Below are 18,824 nucleotides of genomic sequence, written 5' to 3' on the forward strand. Positions count from 1 at the left end.
AATATCATCATCAATCTCACATGCTGTCATTGCAAATTGACACATCGACAGACGTTGTTTTGCATTGAACATTTTATGAGGGAAGATCAAGATAATAGTATTCTTTGCAAATCGTTGAATCAGAGACATGCTATGAGGAAGAGTAAGCCTGACTACATGCTCCGGAGGAGCCTTATCAGCCTTTTCCTAAGCATGACAGATGTCAGCAATTTCCTCATGCAGAGCATCATGAGCATCTGCGTTCTTTGGATAGTGAATTGTTGTTTGACATGCCTGCGCTTTGGTTCAACACTAGTGGAGCGACCCCTACGTTCAGAATCTTGGTGGTACACTTCTTGTTTGGAGCTAGAAGATGAAGCCATACTGCTTGAAAATCCTATCCTTTTAGAAACAGATGTGATCTCTCTCTCATCAGTTGCGGGGCAGGTACGCACTCCCGAGGGGATTTCTACCCTTACTATTGGAGTGAAGCAGGGATGCCCACTACCTCTTACTTTGTTTGGTATGTGTGTAGATGAAGCCTTTGATTACATTACGAGACTGGGGGGATAGAGGAGCACAGCTAGCAGGGACATGGATCCCACTTTGTTATGTGTTGATAATATTGTGTTGATTTCTGACTCCCCAAAGGGCCCAAAAACAGATATGCCCAGCTTGCTCTTGAGTCTTCCCGGCAATTGAACTTACAAGGAGACATGGCCTGCTGGTATGGACAGATGACTTCTTGGTTCCAGATGCATGGTTTTAGCATGGGTAGACTGACTCCCTTCCAGTACTTTTGGGAGGCCCCCTCTCTCACTGTGACCATAGTTGTTTTCGTACCCGTGTGGTTGCCCAGCCATACTTCTGTATTCGTACGAGTACGGAAGCGTACGGAAAGTGATTCCGTACTCGGTAAAAATTCGGGGAAAATGTTTTTCACCTATAGTTTTTTGGCTGCACGAGTTGGGTTGCTTACTCTGTTATGCAAGCATTGTAGGGAGCGTGAGATTTAGGCAGATCAGCGAGCTGCGAGGTACGAATCAGCGGCCAGCCCATCCTCTCACCCTCTCTTGCTCACCTTCAGGCTTCTCCCACGCCCACAAGCTAGCCTCTAAATTCTAATTTCTGAAGTTTCTATGGTTTTGTGTTTGTGTATAAAGTTTTAAGCATGGTGGTGTAGCATGTCGGCTATTAAGCATCCTATGTAGTAGGCTATCTGCCGTATGGAATTTTCGGTTAGTCTGATCCGTACTTATTCCGTACTCCCGTACCCGTGTGCATCCAACGTGTGGTTGACGTATGGAAAAACTATGACTGTGACATAGATTGAGATTACTAGACTTATCCGCTAGGACTTGATTCACAGGCTCTAGGAATTTCTCACTCCACACATCTCGCCTCGACTCTCTTTATAGGGTTTAGCCTCCATGCTTATTTCCTATAGGGGCCTTGCTCGGCTACCCTTGGCCTTACATTACTCCCCTCTTTGAGGAGTGATTTTGTTTTTGTAGTGGGGTATTTCTTTGTGTCTAGAATGCACTTGGATTCATGTGTCCGGGCTGGATGTTCAATAAAATCAACCAAAACGTGATGATCAATTACATTGTCGTACCTATGCATGTGTTTAGGTAAACGACTTACATGAAAAACTGGATGGATATGAGAATATGTAGGTAAAGAGAGTTTGTAGGCCATATCACCAACTTGCTTGAGTATTTTAAATGGACCACTAAGTGCAGGGCCAATTTTTAGACTTTCCAAATGCTCTATAATACATAAGTATATCTCTTCTCCTTCCGTGAGGGTTATTTGCCGATGCTTCCCATCAACATAGTTCTTGTGGATAGAGCCTACTTGGGAGTTGGGCATGAAGATGGTTTTTTATAGAGTACATTTTCTCCAACTCACGGCAGATGGCTTTGTAATCAGGCCCAGCTATATGCATACACATTTATCATATGGGGTGCGGTGTGCTATTGGCCAGATACGCAGATCCTCACACCAACTTGAGATTGAGAGTGGCAAATATAGAGGAGTTTCGGTTGAGGCCAGGGTATGTTGTGTATGCCATAGGGAGCCAAAGACAGAGTTGTGTTACATATGTCATTGCTCCGCATACTATGAGATTTGCGGGCGATTCCATTGCTTATTCAAGGAGGCTTTTGGACCATTTTCCAAAAAGGCCCATGTAACAGATGAAGAGCTAGTTTAGATTCCTGCAAACATTTTCATTGGTAAATTCCAAGCAGCGAATGGGATAAAAATGAAGACCACCATCTTTCCAAAGGAATTATGTATCTTGCATCAGAAGAGGGAAGCACTCAAAAGGGCCAGGTGCTTGCAACTAGACACCTTTTTCCGGCTACCTCCATGGGGCACAGACTTCCAAAGAGCCCATGAGCTAATGAGATCTATCTATTATAACGAGGAAGACACAGTAATCGATAAGGATGGAGTGGCAGTTAAAATCAAGATCACAGATGACCTAATCAACCAAGCCCTACATCTACTGGGATGGAGTCACAATCTCCTCCTAAAGACAAAGGCAGTGGATGATGACAAAGCATTTGTCAAGCAACAGGGGCACAAGCTAACTTATAAGAATCTCATTTGCTCCAAAACAGAGTTACCCCTCATGCTCATCTTCACCTAGAGGATAGTTCCCCTTTTCTATTTTGGATGACGACATATGGGAGTCCTCCAGGGATTGTGACATTATCATCCTGGGGGACTGCAATGCTCGGACTGCCCATCACTAGACAATATTCCGTGATACTTCAGACGAGATGCTGAGGGAGCTTGATGTCACGAGATGTGCCTATCTAGACTCTCACAGGATATGGAGCACACCGAATATGGACGATACCTGATACACATGGCGACTACTCATGGATTGGCCATTTTGAATGGCCTATAGAGTTGGTAGTGCTGATGGCTGGAGATGTATGGAGAGGCCTTTGGTTTCTATGATCTCTCGGATGATTAGGGCCAAGGTCTCAGTACCACATGAGATTGTTAGTGCCGAGCTTGCTGCCCCTCCGTTGGTAGTGGAGGCGCTCACTCGAGCAATCTCCTTTATGGATAGCACCTGGACTCTTCCCAGAGATAGATACACTCGACTAGCCCTGAAGTCTTCACGACAACTAGCATCACAAGGAGATAGATTATGATGTATGCACAGATAGCATCTTGGTTTTAGCTGCATGGTTTTAGTATGGACAGACTACCCCCATTTCAGTACTCTTTGGATGCACCCTCCATCTCCCTCACTCGGGCAGAGATTACTAGGCTCATCAGGCAAGACTTGACTCAGTTGGATACCAGGAGGACATGGATACAGCCTACACATGACTTGGGTACAAAGATGGCTTTCTATAGAGAGAATCTTCTTCAGCTTATGGAGGATGGATTTGTGATCAGACTCGGATGCATGGATACTCATCTATCTCACAGGATACGGAGTGCTATTGGTCAGTTACGCACATCCTCACACCAGCTAGAGATTGAGACAAGTAGATTTAGAGGAGTGCCAGCCAAGTCTAGGACCAGTCAACTGTGTCAGATGGAGCCCGAGATAGAGTTACACTACGTCAAGGTTGGACAAGTCCGTAAGTGCTGATCCATATAGTACGGCACGTCGTACTGATCCGTAGTGTACACGGACGGATCGTACTGTATGTTCTTTTTCTTTTTTTTGGCGGCCTCATGGCAGCGACCGGGCTCTAGACATTTTCACATATTTCAGTAGGGTGTTTTTATTTATGTATGTTCTATTAGGAGCCATTTTGGCTTGACATTTTTCATGATTGTGGGTCGCTCCTTATTAGCAGTTGTCTATAGTAATGTGCCCCCAAGTAGTTTGCATGATATACATTTTCTAAATCTCTAATGAGGAATGGAATTTTTCTTTAAATGTTCTCTCATTTACTGGTATTTTACGAAGGTACGTATTTTTACGTACATAAAAAATTTATCCATACGGAGCGACATACAATACGTACAGATACGTACCGTACATTATGTATGGTACCACCTTGCACTACATATGTCACTGCCCAGTATACTGTCAGATACAAGCTGCCAGCCCTTCGCGCGCGTTGCCCAAGTTAACTGCCCGCTTCTCACTCCCCCCTCCTCGCGCTACCCGTAGCCTGCCCACATTCCCCCACCCCCACCTCATCTCTCTATGGAAGCTGGTTCGCAGTGGCATCTACTCACTTCGTTCGCTTCGACGCCTTCGACTCCCCTTCGTTCGCCCTTGCAGCAAACAGCAGACACAGATGGAGGATTCTGCTTTGCCACAGAGGGACTCCAGTGGACCCCCTCGCTCGACCCCGCAGAACCCACCATCCGACTTGCTCTCTCGCCGATAGAGCAAGCGAGCTGAGAGGCAGAGGTGGCGTGCCTTCTGGCCACCTCAAGATTCTCGGCACCAGACCTAGCAAAGGGGAGGTGCGTGATCTCCTTCAAGCTCGCTCATCGTAGAGGTGGGCAAGATCCTCGATGTTCAGCTTCTGGACCTGGCTACTACCAGATAGAGTGAGACTCTTGAGATGGCGTCCAAGATCATTGCGATGAGCCCCCTCGCCATCCGAGCAGTTCGAGCACACTTTTGACAATGGTGCCACGGTTTCGACCCAGCTACTGACGTTCTTGTCGAGGAGGCAGATTTGCCCATCTTAGTCTGCTTCCGTGGCCTGCGGAGGGAGTACTTTCCGCATCTTTCCAAGGTAGGCTCAGCAATTGGGACTGTCCTGGAGACACCTCGCACGACAGCCTTTGTTGCTGCCAAGGCGGCTTGCATCCCCACAGTACGTGTTCTCGTTCTGGACACCCACACTCTCCCGAAGGTCATTCTACTACCTCGGGTGAGTGGCGGTTTGTTCCGTCAGAGCGTGGAGTATTCGGGCCTCCCGAATGAGTGTTTTATTTGTCGTCAGATGGGCCATCTTGCAAACGCCTGTCCATGGAGGAAACCTCGACCTACATCGCAAGCTTAGCCCCAGTCTTCAAGGGCTGGCTAGCAGCAGCAAACAAAGTCACAAGGTACGCAGGCAGAGCCACCCCCGATCCTGGGGCTCAAGCGGAGGAGGGCTGGCAGCAGCAGGTTTGTGGTCGACCACCATGCCAGCCTGGCACTCAGAGTGGTGTCCAGGCTCCAATCCAGCAGCAGTGGGTTCCCACAGGGAACCGATCGACCCTCTTCAACGGGACGAGGTCCCTGCTCCACCCTCAACCTCAAGCTCACCTCACACAGCCCCTCCTCCCCCCGAGTTCCCCTCCACCCCTCCCCCCCTCCGCCTCCTCCCTCCGTCTCTCCACCTCGCCCTCCTCCTGCCGCTCCCCATCCCCCCTCTCCTCTTTCTCCCACAAGCCCCCCTGCTTCCGCATCTCCTTCTGCCTCTTCCCTGCAACCGTCCCACATCCTCAGCTGCTAGGAGATCTCTTGGCATCGCTTTTGCCACGAGTTGCTTGGCGAGAGAGGGACAGCCTTTCTTGCGAACCCCCCTTCTGGTGCAGACGTCCCCCTCTGTAGCAGCTCTTGGGATTTCTTTGCCTACGACTTTACATGGTTTCTCGACGACCCCTCACGAGACTTTGAGGCAGCTTGCTTCAGAGTTCATGTATTGTTCCTTCCAGCTAGAGGGATAGAGGCCTTGGACTCAGCGGTTGACTTCTCTTTTCCCCTATGCGGAAGGGACCAGCCTGAGTGGACTTTAGCCTCAATGTTGGAGTGGCTGCAGGCACATGCTCTCGAGTTCTCTCATCACATGGAGGACCTAGGGGTAACGGACTTGCTTCAGACTCTGTGGCCGTTGGCCAAGTTTTCAATGACACCTCCAGACTCAGCAGGATGTAGACACATTGTGGTTCACTTCTTTGCTGACACGCAGAGCCCGTCATGCTATGTACACATACATGAGGACTCCTGGACAGAGGAGGTTACCTTGTGCACAGCTCGTTCTGTTTGGGCTTGGGCTAGACACTCTTTGCAGTCACACCTATCTCAGGGATGCCAGGATGCGGATTACTCCCCATCCAATCCTGCCTCGAAGATAGCACGGTTAGTTGTTGCTGCAACATTAGTTCTCTCTCACTCTCCACGAGGATCGTCTCATGGAACGTGCAGGGATTAGTTGGGCCCCAATTTCAGCGCCAAAGGGGTCGACTATGTTAGGAGCTTCAACGATTCCTTGTGGGAGGAGAGATTGACCTTCTTTTGCTACAGGAGCATCATGTGTGTGAGAGCCGCATTAGACGTTGTGTTCGGCTTTTGCGTGTGCGGTATGAGACATTTTGGTCAGCTGCATGTTGACCTGGTGGCATCCAGGGAGGGATATGTATAACTATTACGGACTCTTGGCAACAACCATTGTGGACAGAGGGATTATTGTGCCTAGTAGGGCTCAGTGGATCACTATGCACGTTCAGGGTTTCCTCTTGGGCTTCTTGAACATCTATGCACCCAATGTGGCAAGTGCACATGCAGAGTTTTGGGTCTCACATTGTAGAGTCTCTACCGCAGGCAGAGCAATGGTGTATTGGGCGTGACTTCAACATATTGGAGGTAGCCATATTTATTGTGCATGGAGTTGAGTTGGCAGCTTGGGAGAGGTTATGTATGACTGCGGGTTTCAGATGTGTGGCAGCATTCTAGCTTTGTGAGGCCCCCAGACAGAGTGGCCTTCTCTCGTTCCGACCGCAGAGTAGGAGGAGTGAATCTATCTCAGATAGATCACTTCTACACTAGTGACCACTTCTGTGATTAGGTGCGACGTTGCATTCTGGCTGGGACTTCTTTTTCGGACCATGCACCAGTGATCCTCACAGTGACAGATAGACAGAGGAGGGGGAGCACGACGCTACGCATCCCTGAGAGGGTCTTGTTGGATTCTGCGCTCACAGAGCGAGTGGTGGCTCTTTAGACAGAGGGCTTAGACATGCAGGACTCTCCTGCTGATAGAGAGGCCTCTAGACTTGCTCAGCTTAGTCGGCTATTTCTTCAGGAGTCTACGGCTTGTCTGGCTACAACGAGAGAGGAAGAGTAGCGTCTTCGACGGGGCGTTGTTTCCTTGCAAAGGATGCAAGAGCAGCATCCAGATAGTCCCTGGTTGGAGGAGCAGTTGCAACAGGGTCGCCAAGAGCTCGCCAGCACAGAGGAGAGACGCCATGAGTTTGCTTTCCATCGATAGGCATTTCAGTGGACCTAAGTGGGTAACAAAGTGACAGGAGCTTTCTTTGAGACAGCGAGACCCCAACATGCGCATGTCAGGGTCAGCCAGCTGAGGAGGCCTAACGGGTCGGTTGCTTCTGAGCCAGAGGACATACGTGCAATTGCTACTGACTATTATTGTGACCTGCTATCAGTAGAGCCTCGGTCAAAGCGTCATAATGCATGCAGCGAGCAGGTTTGGGCACGGATGCCTTGTCTTGTGACTGAGGAGATGCGCCAGAGGCTTGAGCTGCCTCTTTAGCTAGAGGAGCTCCACGCGGCCCTGAGAGCACTTCCCCGTGGAAGCTGTCCAGGTAAGGACGGTTTGACTTCTAGCTTTCTCTTAGAGTACTGGGATTTGCTTGGCTCAGATCTCTGCATCGCTTTTTAGTACATCCTACACACAAGAGAGATGCCAAACAGCATGAGTGAGGGCCTGATTTACCTCATTCCCAAGGAGGGTGGCTCCTTGGATGAGATTCGACAGTGGCGGCCCATCACCATCCTCAACTAAGGCTACAAAATTGTTGCCAAAGCTCTGAGTTTGAGGATTTAGCCACTTCTAGAGAGCATAATACATGGGACACAGACAGGTTTTGTCGAGGAGCGTAGTATCCTTGACGACATCTTTACTTTTTGTGAGGCATCTGCCCTCACTCGCCCCCGTGGTGAGGATCTGGTGATACTTGTCCTCGATATTGAGAAGGCCTATGATAGAGTTGACTGGGACATTTTGGAGGGCACTCTATGCAGGATGTGCTTCTCAGATGCCTAGATCAGAGGTATGTCAGCTCTTTACAGATGGGCACATAGTCAGGTACTTTCAGCAGGTGGTAGAGGTGATTGTTTTATGCTTACACGTTCGGTCAGACAGGGCTTCCCTCTTGCCCCCTTCCTCATTCTATTCTATGCTAAGGCGATGAGCAAATTTTTGGTTTCGTAGCAAGTTGGTCTACATGGCTTAGTGCTCCGTATTCGGGGCGATAAGCTATTGAATGTTGAGTTTGTAGGCGACTGAGCTTTGTACTCGGAGGGCCAGGAAGCCAACCTTCACAGGTGTGAGTAGGCTCTTGATACGTTCTGTTGCGCATCAGGCGCACTGATCAACTGGAGAAAGGCAGTGGCTTTCTCGGTTGGTAGTGCTCCTACGCCTAATTGGTTGCCAGGTGAGGGTTTCAGATGGGTTTCCCCAAGGACTGCAGCTCGATACTTGGGGTGTCAGGTTGGCTTGGACTTGTCTCCTGAGCAACAGATTTCTCCCCTCATCCCGTCCATCAGGAGGAAGCTGTTACATTGGAGCTCCGCACAACTTTATCTGGCACGCAGAGTTGTAGTGGCCAACCAAGTGTTGTTGGCTACTATGTGGTACATGACATCTTGTTCGATCTTTACGAGTTCCTGCATCAGCTAGGTAGAGAGGCTATCCGGAATTTCCTTTGGTCAGGACGCGACACTCAGATAGCGCGGGCCAAAGTGGCCTGGCAGTTCATCACTCTACCTTGTTCTCAAGGGGAGTTAGGGATCATAGACCCATCACAGCAGAGCAGAGCCCTTCTTGGGAAGTTTGTTGTCAGAGGATTTCTTCCCGGGGAGGAGCCCTGGAAAGAGTTTTTGCTTCAGCGGCTTAGTGATAGAGTGCCTCAGGCTGGAGGCCCTTGGAGACCTTCGACCAGATGGATTTTAATAGAGATACGCAGAGTTGGCCTGAGCAGGAAATTGGAGGACCTTTTTGTTGTGAGTCTGCTGCGCTCCAGTTGCGGAGAGGCCTGGAGCAGCACCAGCCTACTTGCACGGAGGAGCGCCTTAGGCAGCCCCTCGTTTGGAACTCCATGGTTAGCACTCAGAGAGGCCACTTGGGTTGGTAGTAGGTCTCATGTTTTTTGGGGTCCCATGGCAGAGGGTCCAACACGGACTTTAGGTGACTGGCTACAATTCTCATGCTTATCAGAGGAGCTTCAGAGCATCCAGCTACAAGGCATGAGATGAGTGCAGAGCATGTGTTAGGATATCACAGAGGCAGTACCAGCTTAGTGGCTCACACCTCTCGAGTTAGCAGCACCCAGATGGATCGAGGCCTTCACGCGATTGGAGGTCCTCATCGCAGTTCGGGCTTGCTCAGAGATTGTGCCCTCCCTGTTTTTCGAGCTACAGGGTGAGGGTCGTTTACACCGAGTTTCAATAGAGGCCCCACAGGTGGCAGAGTACTGTTTTCAGAGGATCGGAGTTGTGGGTATCTATGGGAGGACTTGTGTCATAGATCCTGACCTAACAGCTCTTAAGACTGTCCACTGGAGGCTATGGGCTTGGGAGAGCTGTCCACTGGCACCAGTGCAGTGGGATCATGGAGAGTGGTTTTGGAGGGACCCTTTCGCCTCAGCCGACCTTTTGAGGTGTCCCTTTCTTTCAGTACAGTGTTCGACTAGGACGTCACATACTGGCAGCACGGAGAGAGGCTAGTCTTGCTGCAACACCTCATTGGTAGGAGGAGGGTCTCACAACTGAGTTCTTGTCAGCTTTTTGGGCGAGGTTGTGGGACGCCAGACAGCTGCGGCGAGTCACTTTGTTCCAGTGGCTGGTTGCACATAGAGCTACAGCAGTGGGGAGCTGGCTTGTACATAGTGGTCTCTCGGCAGCATGCGCATCTTGTGACCATCCTATGGAGAGTCAGCGTCATTGTCTTTGGGACTGTCCTATGGCACAACAAGTTTGGATTCGTGTCCGATGGCTGATGCCAACTCTTTCCACAACATGGCAGTACACTTGGGAGGCAGCTGCTTGGTCCACTCTCACGGGTCCGGCACTACAGGTTGAGCTATCCTCCACCAGCAGGATGATAGTGATGCAGGGGAGTTGACCTACACTCCAGCTTGCTACAGAGCTTACTCCACAGGAGTGGTGCAGTGAGAGAGAGGAGTGTTGGGAGCTTGTCTGGGGCCTGACACTCTGGTTCATCTGGCAGGCCCGTTGCTACAGCATCTAGAGTTGATCCATACTCTCAAGGGACAGTTTGAGAGACTCCGGGGCAGCTCCGGCTGCATGTGGGAGCGTATAGAGGCTTTCCTTCGACTCTGGTGCCCTGGGCTTTCTTCTCCATGGTCCAGGGTGTGCTCAGATGGCACTAGCGTCAACCTGTGTGGCTTTTCCCTCCTCCCATCTCCTGATTTAGCCTCATTGTACATATGTTGTTTTTTCATTGGGAGAGTCTCCCCTTATGATTGTTGTAGCCCTCTCTAGTAGAGGTGGTTGTAGCCCTATGGGCAGTTTCATTAACTAATAGAAGGATTTTGGGTTTTGACAACTTTCTAGGGTCATGAGGTATCAAGATCAGAGATGCCTTGGACTATACCTATTGGAACTACGTAGACATAGATAGGACCTCTTGAGGAGGAGCCCAAAGAAGGAGATATAGCTACAATGGAAAATTCTAGATTTCTTTCGGTCACAAACAAAAGAGTCAGCTCAGAAGGCCCCACAGTGTAGCGGCACCAGAGGCACATTTCTTGATCGTGCGATAGAGTTGGGCGATTGCATCGTCCCTCGATGAGGTCCGTCGATGAGGGGGCCGTCTCAACACCAACAGAGACTACAACAAAGGATCCACAACATACTAGCATGACAGAGGAGTCGCTAGAGTGCTCACTATGGAGGACATTCATGCTACTCTTGGACCTAGGGAGATCCAAGCATTTATGATTACAGAGGAGGGCATCCCAGCATAGACGGAAATTACAAAGGAGGGTTCGGATTATTTTGGTGCACCACACACGACACCCAGTCAGGTTTTTGACCATGGAGGACATCAAGGAGATCCGACACCGACCAATGTTGGATTTACTCTGAGCTAGAGGATTATCCCCTTCTTAGTAGCTTAAGCTTCTTGCATCCCTCATTATTTTGTACCATTGTATTGACTAGAGAGTCTCTAGTCTTTCCCCCACTTTCACTTTGTTTAGGATGTTAGTCTTTCTTTCAGCACACAGACATTGTATCAGATTTACCAATTGTAACTTTTTGGTCTCATAGGTCATTTTGGCCTCTTAAAGACGTTAATTTAACATTTTATTTCATTTCATTTCTGTGAGAAAACAAGTGCATCGACCCCAAGCTACCCGATCTCCTCTCAGAATGCGAATAACAATACACCACATTTTCCTAGTAGCTGCTAGACTCCAAAGGACCTTAATGATCTCTCTCTCTCTCTCTCTCTCTCTCTCTCTCTCTCTCTCTCTCTCTCTCTCTCTCTCTCTCTCTCTCTCTCTCTCTCTCTCTCTATTGAAGGTCTGTGGCGGGCAGGTCTCTCTGCAACGAGGAGGACAACCCTCTGCAGCGCGAAGTGATGGAGGCTCTCTGCGCCATGACACGAGGATGAAGGTCTGTGGCGGGCAGGTCTGGCGCGAGGCTGAAGGTTTGTGGCGGGCTGAGCGCGAGGCTGTGACGGGTTTCATGCGTTAGGGACAAGCAGCACAGTGACTTTCTCTCTCTCACTCTGAGCGCGAGACTGAAGTTCTGTAGCGGGCTGAGCGCGAGGGTCACTCTGTAGCGAGGAGGACAGCCCTCTCTCTAGCAGGCGAGCAGGACAGCGAGCAGGTTTGGTGGGCAGGTCTCTCTGCAACAAGCAGGTCTGGCAGGCTGCTATCTGAGCGCGAGCAGTGCGTAACTGTTGTAACAATTTCTGAGCAGCGTGCGAGTGATGCAGCAGATGTGGAGCAGTGCACAGGGCAGAAAACGTCAAACAAGGCTGGGAAGTCTGCACGTGCCAGTCTCGAGGTAGTGCTTGGCTGACACAACCAGGTGTGTAACCTTAGGTCTCTCTCTCTCTCTCTCTCTCTCTCTCTCTCTCTCTCTCTCTCTCTCTCTCTCTCTCTCTCTCTCTCTCTCTCTCTCAGGAAGTGAAACAAATAGGCAAGAAAGATGGCGGCGCACTACATGGTCACAAGCAAGAGGCTGGCTGCCATTGAAAGAGAGTTGAAAGAATGCAAAGCTCACATGGATGAGGGGAAGAAAGAGAAGAATTCACTTCTTGAATGGAAAAAGGAGGAAGAACAAGTGAGGGAACTAGAGCGCAAGGAGTCCGGGGCTGAAATTCAAGCTCTAAAAGGTAGCATCTGAGCCCTTCGGAAGGAACTCACCGAAACTAAAGAGAGAGGACCCCTTGAAGATGGAGAAATTCAGCCATCAATGATAGATGAGCTGAATAGTATACGAGCACAAGTCAAAGAAATAAAGGAGGGAAGGAGAAAAGAAGATCTCATGGGTGGAGGCTCTCTCCAAAACGCAAAAGAAGGTGGAAGAGGCTGAAAAGTGGATTGAAGTTTTCAAGAAGGGGAAGGGCAAGGACATTCCGACTACACCCGACATCATCAACAAGACACTTGACGAGGAGCAACGAAGAAGGGTACGCGCTCTACACGTGAGATTGACCGGTCTAAAAGATTCAAATAAGGTGGACCAAGAGGTGAAGTGCCTCATGTCAATGATGGGGGTGGAGAAGCCCTTGCACAGACAAGCTTGGAGAGTGGGCAAGAAAAATAAAGGTAATGGGGAGAGTTCAAAAGAACTCATTTTGCGCTTTCCCTCCATGGAAGAAAAGAAAGACTTTTTAAAGAAGAGGCCAACCCTCAAGAAAACAGGTATCTTTTTAGGAGATGACCTTACCCTCTCACAGCTTGCACATATGAGAGAGGTCATGCCGGAGATTATAGCAGCAAGAGAAAGGGAAAGTTAGCTTTCTACAGAAATGGATGAGTAGTGATTACAGAGTACCGCTCTACATGACGGTGCGAGACCTATGGGACCACTCTCAGGATGGCGGTTTGGAACTGTAATGGTTCGTATAGACTTGATGTGGGGGCCTTTGAGGACAGCTTCAGAGACAGAGACATTGTTTTCTACTCAAAGACTCATCAGGCTCCAGGAAAGTTGATGCCGCAAATATCAGGATACAGATGGGAGACAGCTTGCCGAACATGCACCAGATCTGACCATGGGACTAGAGGATCAGGTGGTGTAGCAGCTCTTTTCAGAGAGGAGCTCCAGCCACTACTGCACATAGTTCGGAGAGATGATTAGGCTAGATACTTGTGGGTGAGGATGAGGGCAGAGACTGGACGGTTCTTGTACATCGCCATATGCTATTTTCCTCCCAGCACTTCAGTATATGCTTCACCTAGAGGACAGTCTCCTTACTCTGTACTTGATGATGATATCTGGGAGTTTCCCACGGATGGAGACATCATACTTTTGGGGGATTTTCAATGCCCGTACAAGCAGTTCACAGACGGTTTTCTATGACACCTCAGAGGAGATGCTCAGAGAGCTAGAGCATACAGAGTATGGGAGATACCTCAGAGAGATGAGGACTACTCACAGTTTAGCCATACTAAATGGCTTATCGACTTTCCCATCGTCTACAGGTTTTACTTGTTTTCCACACAGACATGGGTCCAGTACTATAGACTATGTTCTGACAGATCCGAGCTTTAGCTCTCACATTCAGGATTTCACAGTGGGGCCTAGGCACTTCTGACATTTTCAGTCTCTTTTGAGTACAATACATCTCAAGCCTCACGGGGGGTAGCCATCCACGCTATACTTTTACAGCAGAGACTGACATAGTCTATGCAGAGGAGATACGTAGGCTTTTATGCACATCAAAGCCGGTATACACAATGGAGGAGATCACATCTATGCTGACAGTGACATTACATGGGGCAGCGACAGAGGTACCCACACACTCAGCTTGGTCAGAGACGTCGTTTTGGGCACATGCCTCAGAATAGCTGGTATGATGAGAAGTGTCGACAGAGGAGAGCTCAGGTACAACAGGAGCTTGCATTGGGAGTGATCACCTATAGACAGTCTCGTATTGCTACACGACGACTAGTACGATGGAAGAAGCGAGCTTTCTTAGTCCAGATGGAGCAGGATTTTTATGAGCTCTTCCTTAGTAGAGATTCAGGAGAGGCTTGGCATCTATTCCATGAGCAGTCTCCCCCACCAGTGATTACTTCTACAGAGATATGGGGGGAGTATACAGCATCTTTATACACTGTACCTGGACAGCCACCACTACCAGATCCACAGAAGCCATGTCCAGCTACGACTACCTTCTTTACCACTGAGATGGTAAAGGAGGCCATTGACAGGATGAAGACCAGACGGGCACATGATCATGAGTGTCTGGTAGCAGAGCACATTATACATGCGGGGGACCTGTTGGCAGAGATGCTTACACGGTTATTCAACCGTGTCATGTGTGAGGGATTCCCCGAGTCTTGGAGATTATCTTCTATTGTACCTATCTTCAAGACAGGAGACCCCACCGTGCCGGGGAACTACCGTACTATCATGGTTGGATACACATTGGCACAGTTGTATGAATCCATCCTTGAGCATAGGCTGAGCAATTGGGCAGAGATTATGGGCATAAGGGCACCTGGACAGGCTGGTTTCAGGAGGGGTTTCTCCACACTGGATCATGTCTTTACACTCAGAGCTATCATTGAGGAGGGTCGAGCACATGGTAGACGGATATATTGCAGCTTTGTGGACTTCCGCAAAGCTTTTGACACAGTACCGAGGGCCAGATTGATGCGCCGACTTAGGGAATTGGGGGTACCCAGAGAGCTGATATGAGGGATTATGGCATTGTACAGTTCAGTGATGGGTCATGTGCGCACATCAAAGGGGATATCTGACATAGTTCACTCCATTATTGGAGTGAAACAGGGATGCCCATTGTCCTCTACTTTATTTGGCATGTATGTTGATGAGGTCTCTGATTATATTGACAAAGGAGGAGATAGAGGTGCTTAGCTTGCAAGGACATGGATCCCTCTTTTATTGTATGTTGACGATATCGTGTTGATATCAGACTCACCAGAGGGTATGGAGAGACATTTGGATGCATTGCATAGTGTTGCAGGGGATAGTGGATTGTCTGTCAACCTTGGTAACACCAAGGTTATGGTATTTAATACCACGCCACAGTGGGTTAGGAGATTAGCACCTACATTCACATATGGTCAAGACAGTATGAAGTACACTGATGTATACACATATCTTGGGTGGTCTTTAGTGGATCGAGGTTCACACTGAAAGTGACAGCAGACACTAGATTGACGCGTGCCTATGCAGCCCTAGGCGGTTTAGAGAGGATTTGTTCGCAGGTTCAGTTCCAGGAACCTCGAACAAAGCTCTGGCTCTTCGACACTTTGGTCGCTTCAGTTATGCATTACGAGGTTCAGGTTTGGGGACCGTTTGTTGGCAGTGCTGGATGGAGTAATATGGAGAGGCCCTTGGTATCTATGATCTCTAGGATGATTAGAGCCAAGGCCTCAGGTCCACATGACAGCATACGAGCGGAGCTAGCTGCCCCACCTATGGAGGTTGAGGCACTTACCAGATCAGTATCATTTGTACACAGCTTATGGGACACCACTAGGGACAGATATGATAGGCTTGCTCTTGAGTCATCCAGATAGCTGGCATTACAGGGAGATACATCATGTTGGTATGCACAATTGAGCTCATGGTTTCAAAGGCATGGTTTCAGCATGGACAGGCTGCCCCCTTTCCAGTTTTCTCTTGATGCACCATCTTTGGCTCTTACACGTATGGAGATTACTAGACTCATTCGACAGGATCTTATCCAGCTTGATACCAGGAGGACATGGATAGAGCCATCACGGGAGTTGGGTACAAAGAGGGCTTTCTATAGAGAGCATCTTCTCCATCTCACGACAGGCGGTTTGTCACACGGCCCAGCTACATGGACACACATCTATCTCATGGGTTACGATGTGCCATAGGCCAGATTTGCGCATCTTCACACCAGCTTGGGATTGAGACAGATAGATTCAGAGGCATACCAGCAGGCAGTAGGATATGTCAATTATGCCATGCAGAGCCAGAGACAGAGTTTCACTACATATGTCACTCCACAGTCTACTATGAGATATGGGGACGCTTTCATTGTTTATTCAGAGATGGTTTTGACTCATTAGATAGAGTCATGAGATATCAGGATCAGAGATGTCTCGGATTATTTCTACTTGAGATACAGAGAGAGACTCTCTATTGAGTGGGCATAGACAGTGACAGTCCCAGAGACGCATCTCAAATTTCTTCAGTACGAGTACCACAGAGGCAGAGGGGACACCACCATCATAGAGCTCGGTTCCCACCCATACACACACCAGCGGTACTCTCATTGACCGAGCTATAGAGTTGGGGAGATCGAGACGACCACGACTGAGGAGGGGATCCACGCAGCACCGGAGGAGACTGCGGCAGAGGATCCATAGGATTCTAGCACGACACCCCAGAGTGTCGATTAGGATAGGCTTCATGCTACTGGTATATTGTATCATGGTGACACTTATCCCCACTTTGTACCTTTGTGGTATGATACCATTGCTCAGCTTACCAACCACCCATAGGAGTCGGCAGCACTCCTATCTCAGTTTTTAGTTTGTAGTTTTCTTTGTTTGTACCCAGACTTGGTACTAGACTCATCATTGTAATCAGTTTGGTCTCATAGGTCATTTTGGCCTTTTGTAGACGTTAATATATCATTTCATTTCTCTCTCTCTCTCTCTCTCTCTCTCTCTCTCTCTCTCTCTCTCTCTCTCTCTCTCTCTCTCTCTTTCTCTCTCTCTCTCTCTCTCTCTTTATTAACCCTACCACACCCTCTTGCATAGTATAGGCTCATTTCAGTTTGTACCCTTTTTTTATTTTCCGATGCTTAGAGCATCAACACATGTATATGATATTGTCTCATAGGTCGAGTTTGGCCTTTCGAAGACGTTAATAAAGCTTTCTTTCTTTCTTTCTTTCTTTCTCTCTCTCTCACACACACACACACACACACACACACTCTTTTTGCGTACGACTTAATGTTCCATAATAAAAAATACATGAGGTGAATGAAATTCATAGTGATTTATGCATGCCAAGAATGTTGGACATAGTGGAAACATTTTCATTCTAATGTTCTCCGTTCTTGAGCAGTCATAGCGACATTTTTGGAGAGAAGCATGAAAATAAGCAAATTCAAAGCCAGCGTTATCAGATCTAGCCCAAATTTTATCAGAAAATTCTTACAAGATAATTTTTACAACTCACTTTGCTGTTATTGTGATGCTGTCTTGGGTGAACACATTTGGAGTTCAGACATTTAGTGAGCCTTTATGGGACAATATGGAAACGGATTCAGAATCTTTTATGCTTGAATCACTTTATCAAAAAAGCCCTTCATTAAAAGGAATGCTATACCTTCCATGTAGACATTGTCCAATAATAGAAATGCTAACGGACAATAAACAGTCTCCTTTAAGCTCTTTTGTCTCTGAAATTATGAGCCTGGCTTGTTCTGACTTTATCAGTAAGCCTTCACCATCTTTTTGATTCAAATCCATTTACGCTGCTGTTGTTTAAGGTGATTGTTTGTTAATGTGGAGAATTGGAAATCTCAAGGTTCTTGCTAGATTCAATTTAATAAAGGATCATATCAAGCATCTTTTTCCTGAAAAAGATTTTACTGATCTCTTTTACCTTATCCAATCAACAGGAAAATGCTTTTAGAGAAGCCGCCAAGTTACTTTTATCTTAAACTCTTCTTATGGGTCCTGGGGCCATATGCAGCTTTGAGACTCATCATTAGTCTATTTCAGAGTGTGCCTTCAGTAAGAAAACAGGTGGAGAGGATGGATGGACACAAAAAGTTTGTCTCCTTGAAGTGGCTTTACAAAGTAAGTCCAAATGAATTTCTTGGAGTAAATGGCTGGAGTTATTATTGCATTTACTCTCACCCAATTGCATGTAACATTCAGGACCAGTTTTATGTTGGGCGTGGATTATATGAGCACCCACGTGACCATATCAGGTGAGTAGGGCTACATTGACATGACAGAGCTTTTCACAACCTTCTTTTACAGAAGTCCGGAAGAGCTAAAATAAAATTTGGACCGTGTGAAATTATCTGGGTATATATATACATATGCAAGGAATTGTATGACTGTGCACATGTATGTATGTGTTTAAGATGAATTTTTATAACCTTTTGGCATGGCTTCACCCAATTTTGGGTGACAATTTTTTGTACATTATTGTAGTCAATGGAAGTTTAGTTTCACCAAAAAAATTAAAAGCTTATATATTAAAAGAATCAAAGACCCCACCGGCATTGCTTCACAATCTAATCTTGTGGCTCCCTTGTTTATGAATATGGATGCGTCTACAGATATGCTGCATTTTGGATCGTAGTGCTAATTTTCAAATTCTCTTTCAGCTACTTTACTCAGGTCATAAAATGCTTTTATGACCCTTTGTTCAGTTGTCCTAGTGTGGATCACTGTGTGCATTCCAGTTCAGAAGCTTTTGATACATTTGCTCTACCTTGCAGATTTTACCCTTGGCAAAGGCATCAAAAATGATTTTTTCCTCTGACGTGATGGTTGGCTATGTCTGGCACGATTTTGTTTCTAAAAGTATGCTGAACTAAATGGACTTCGTTTCTAAGAGTATGCTGAACTGAATATTTTAATATCTTTGCTGTTCTTCTCGTACTTGTTTTAATTGGGTTGATTGGGTATGTTGGAGGCCTTTAGAGACAAAATGGGACTTCAGT

At 47.7% G+C, this 18,824-nt stretch overlaps 1 protein-coding gene across 4 annotated transcripts in view; it reads left to right on the forward strand.

Annotated features, from left to right (window-relative positions):
- Positions 1-18,824, forward strand: part of LOC147446999 (callose synthase 10-like) — a 315,061-nt gene that overhangs the window by 135,136 nt on the left and 161,101 nt on the right. For all 4 annotated transcript variants that reach the window (XR_015189580.1, XM_086522908.1, XM_086522907.1 and 1 more), the window contains 4 exons: positions 17,766-17,946; positions 18,028-18,080; positions 18,438-18,498; positions 18,600-18,684. Coding sequence is in view for 3 of the 4 variants with exons in the window: in XM_086522908.1 (XP_086379034.1) it covers positions 17,766-17,946; positions 18,028-18,080; positions 18,438-18,498; positions 18,600-18,684 (380 nt within the window). In the remaining variant the exon portion in view is untranslated. The remainder of the gene's footprint in view (positions 1-17,765; positions 17,947-18,027; positions 18,081-18,437; positions 18,499-18,599; positions 18,685-18,824) is intronic.

Source organism: Adiantum capillus-veneris, chromosome 11 (genome assembly GCF_014529385.1).
Source record: "Adiantum capillus-veneris isolate H3 chromosome 11, ASM1452938v2, whole genome shotgun sequence".
NCBI classification, from domain to species: Eukaryota; Viridiplantae; Streptophyta; class Polypodiopsida; order Polypodiales; family Pteridaceae; genus Adiantum; species Adiantum capillus-veneris.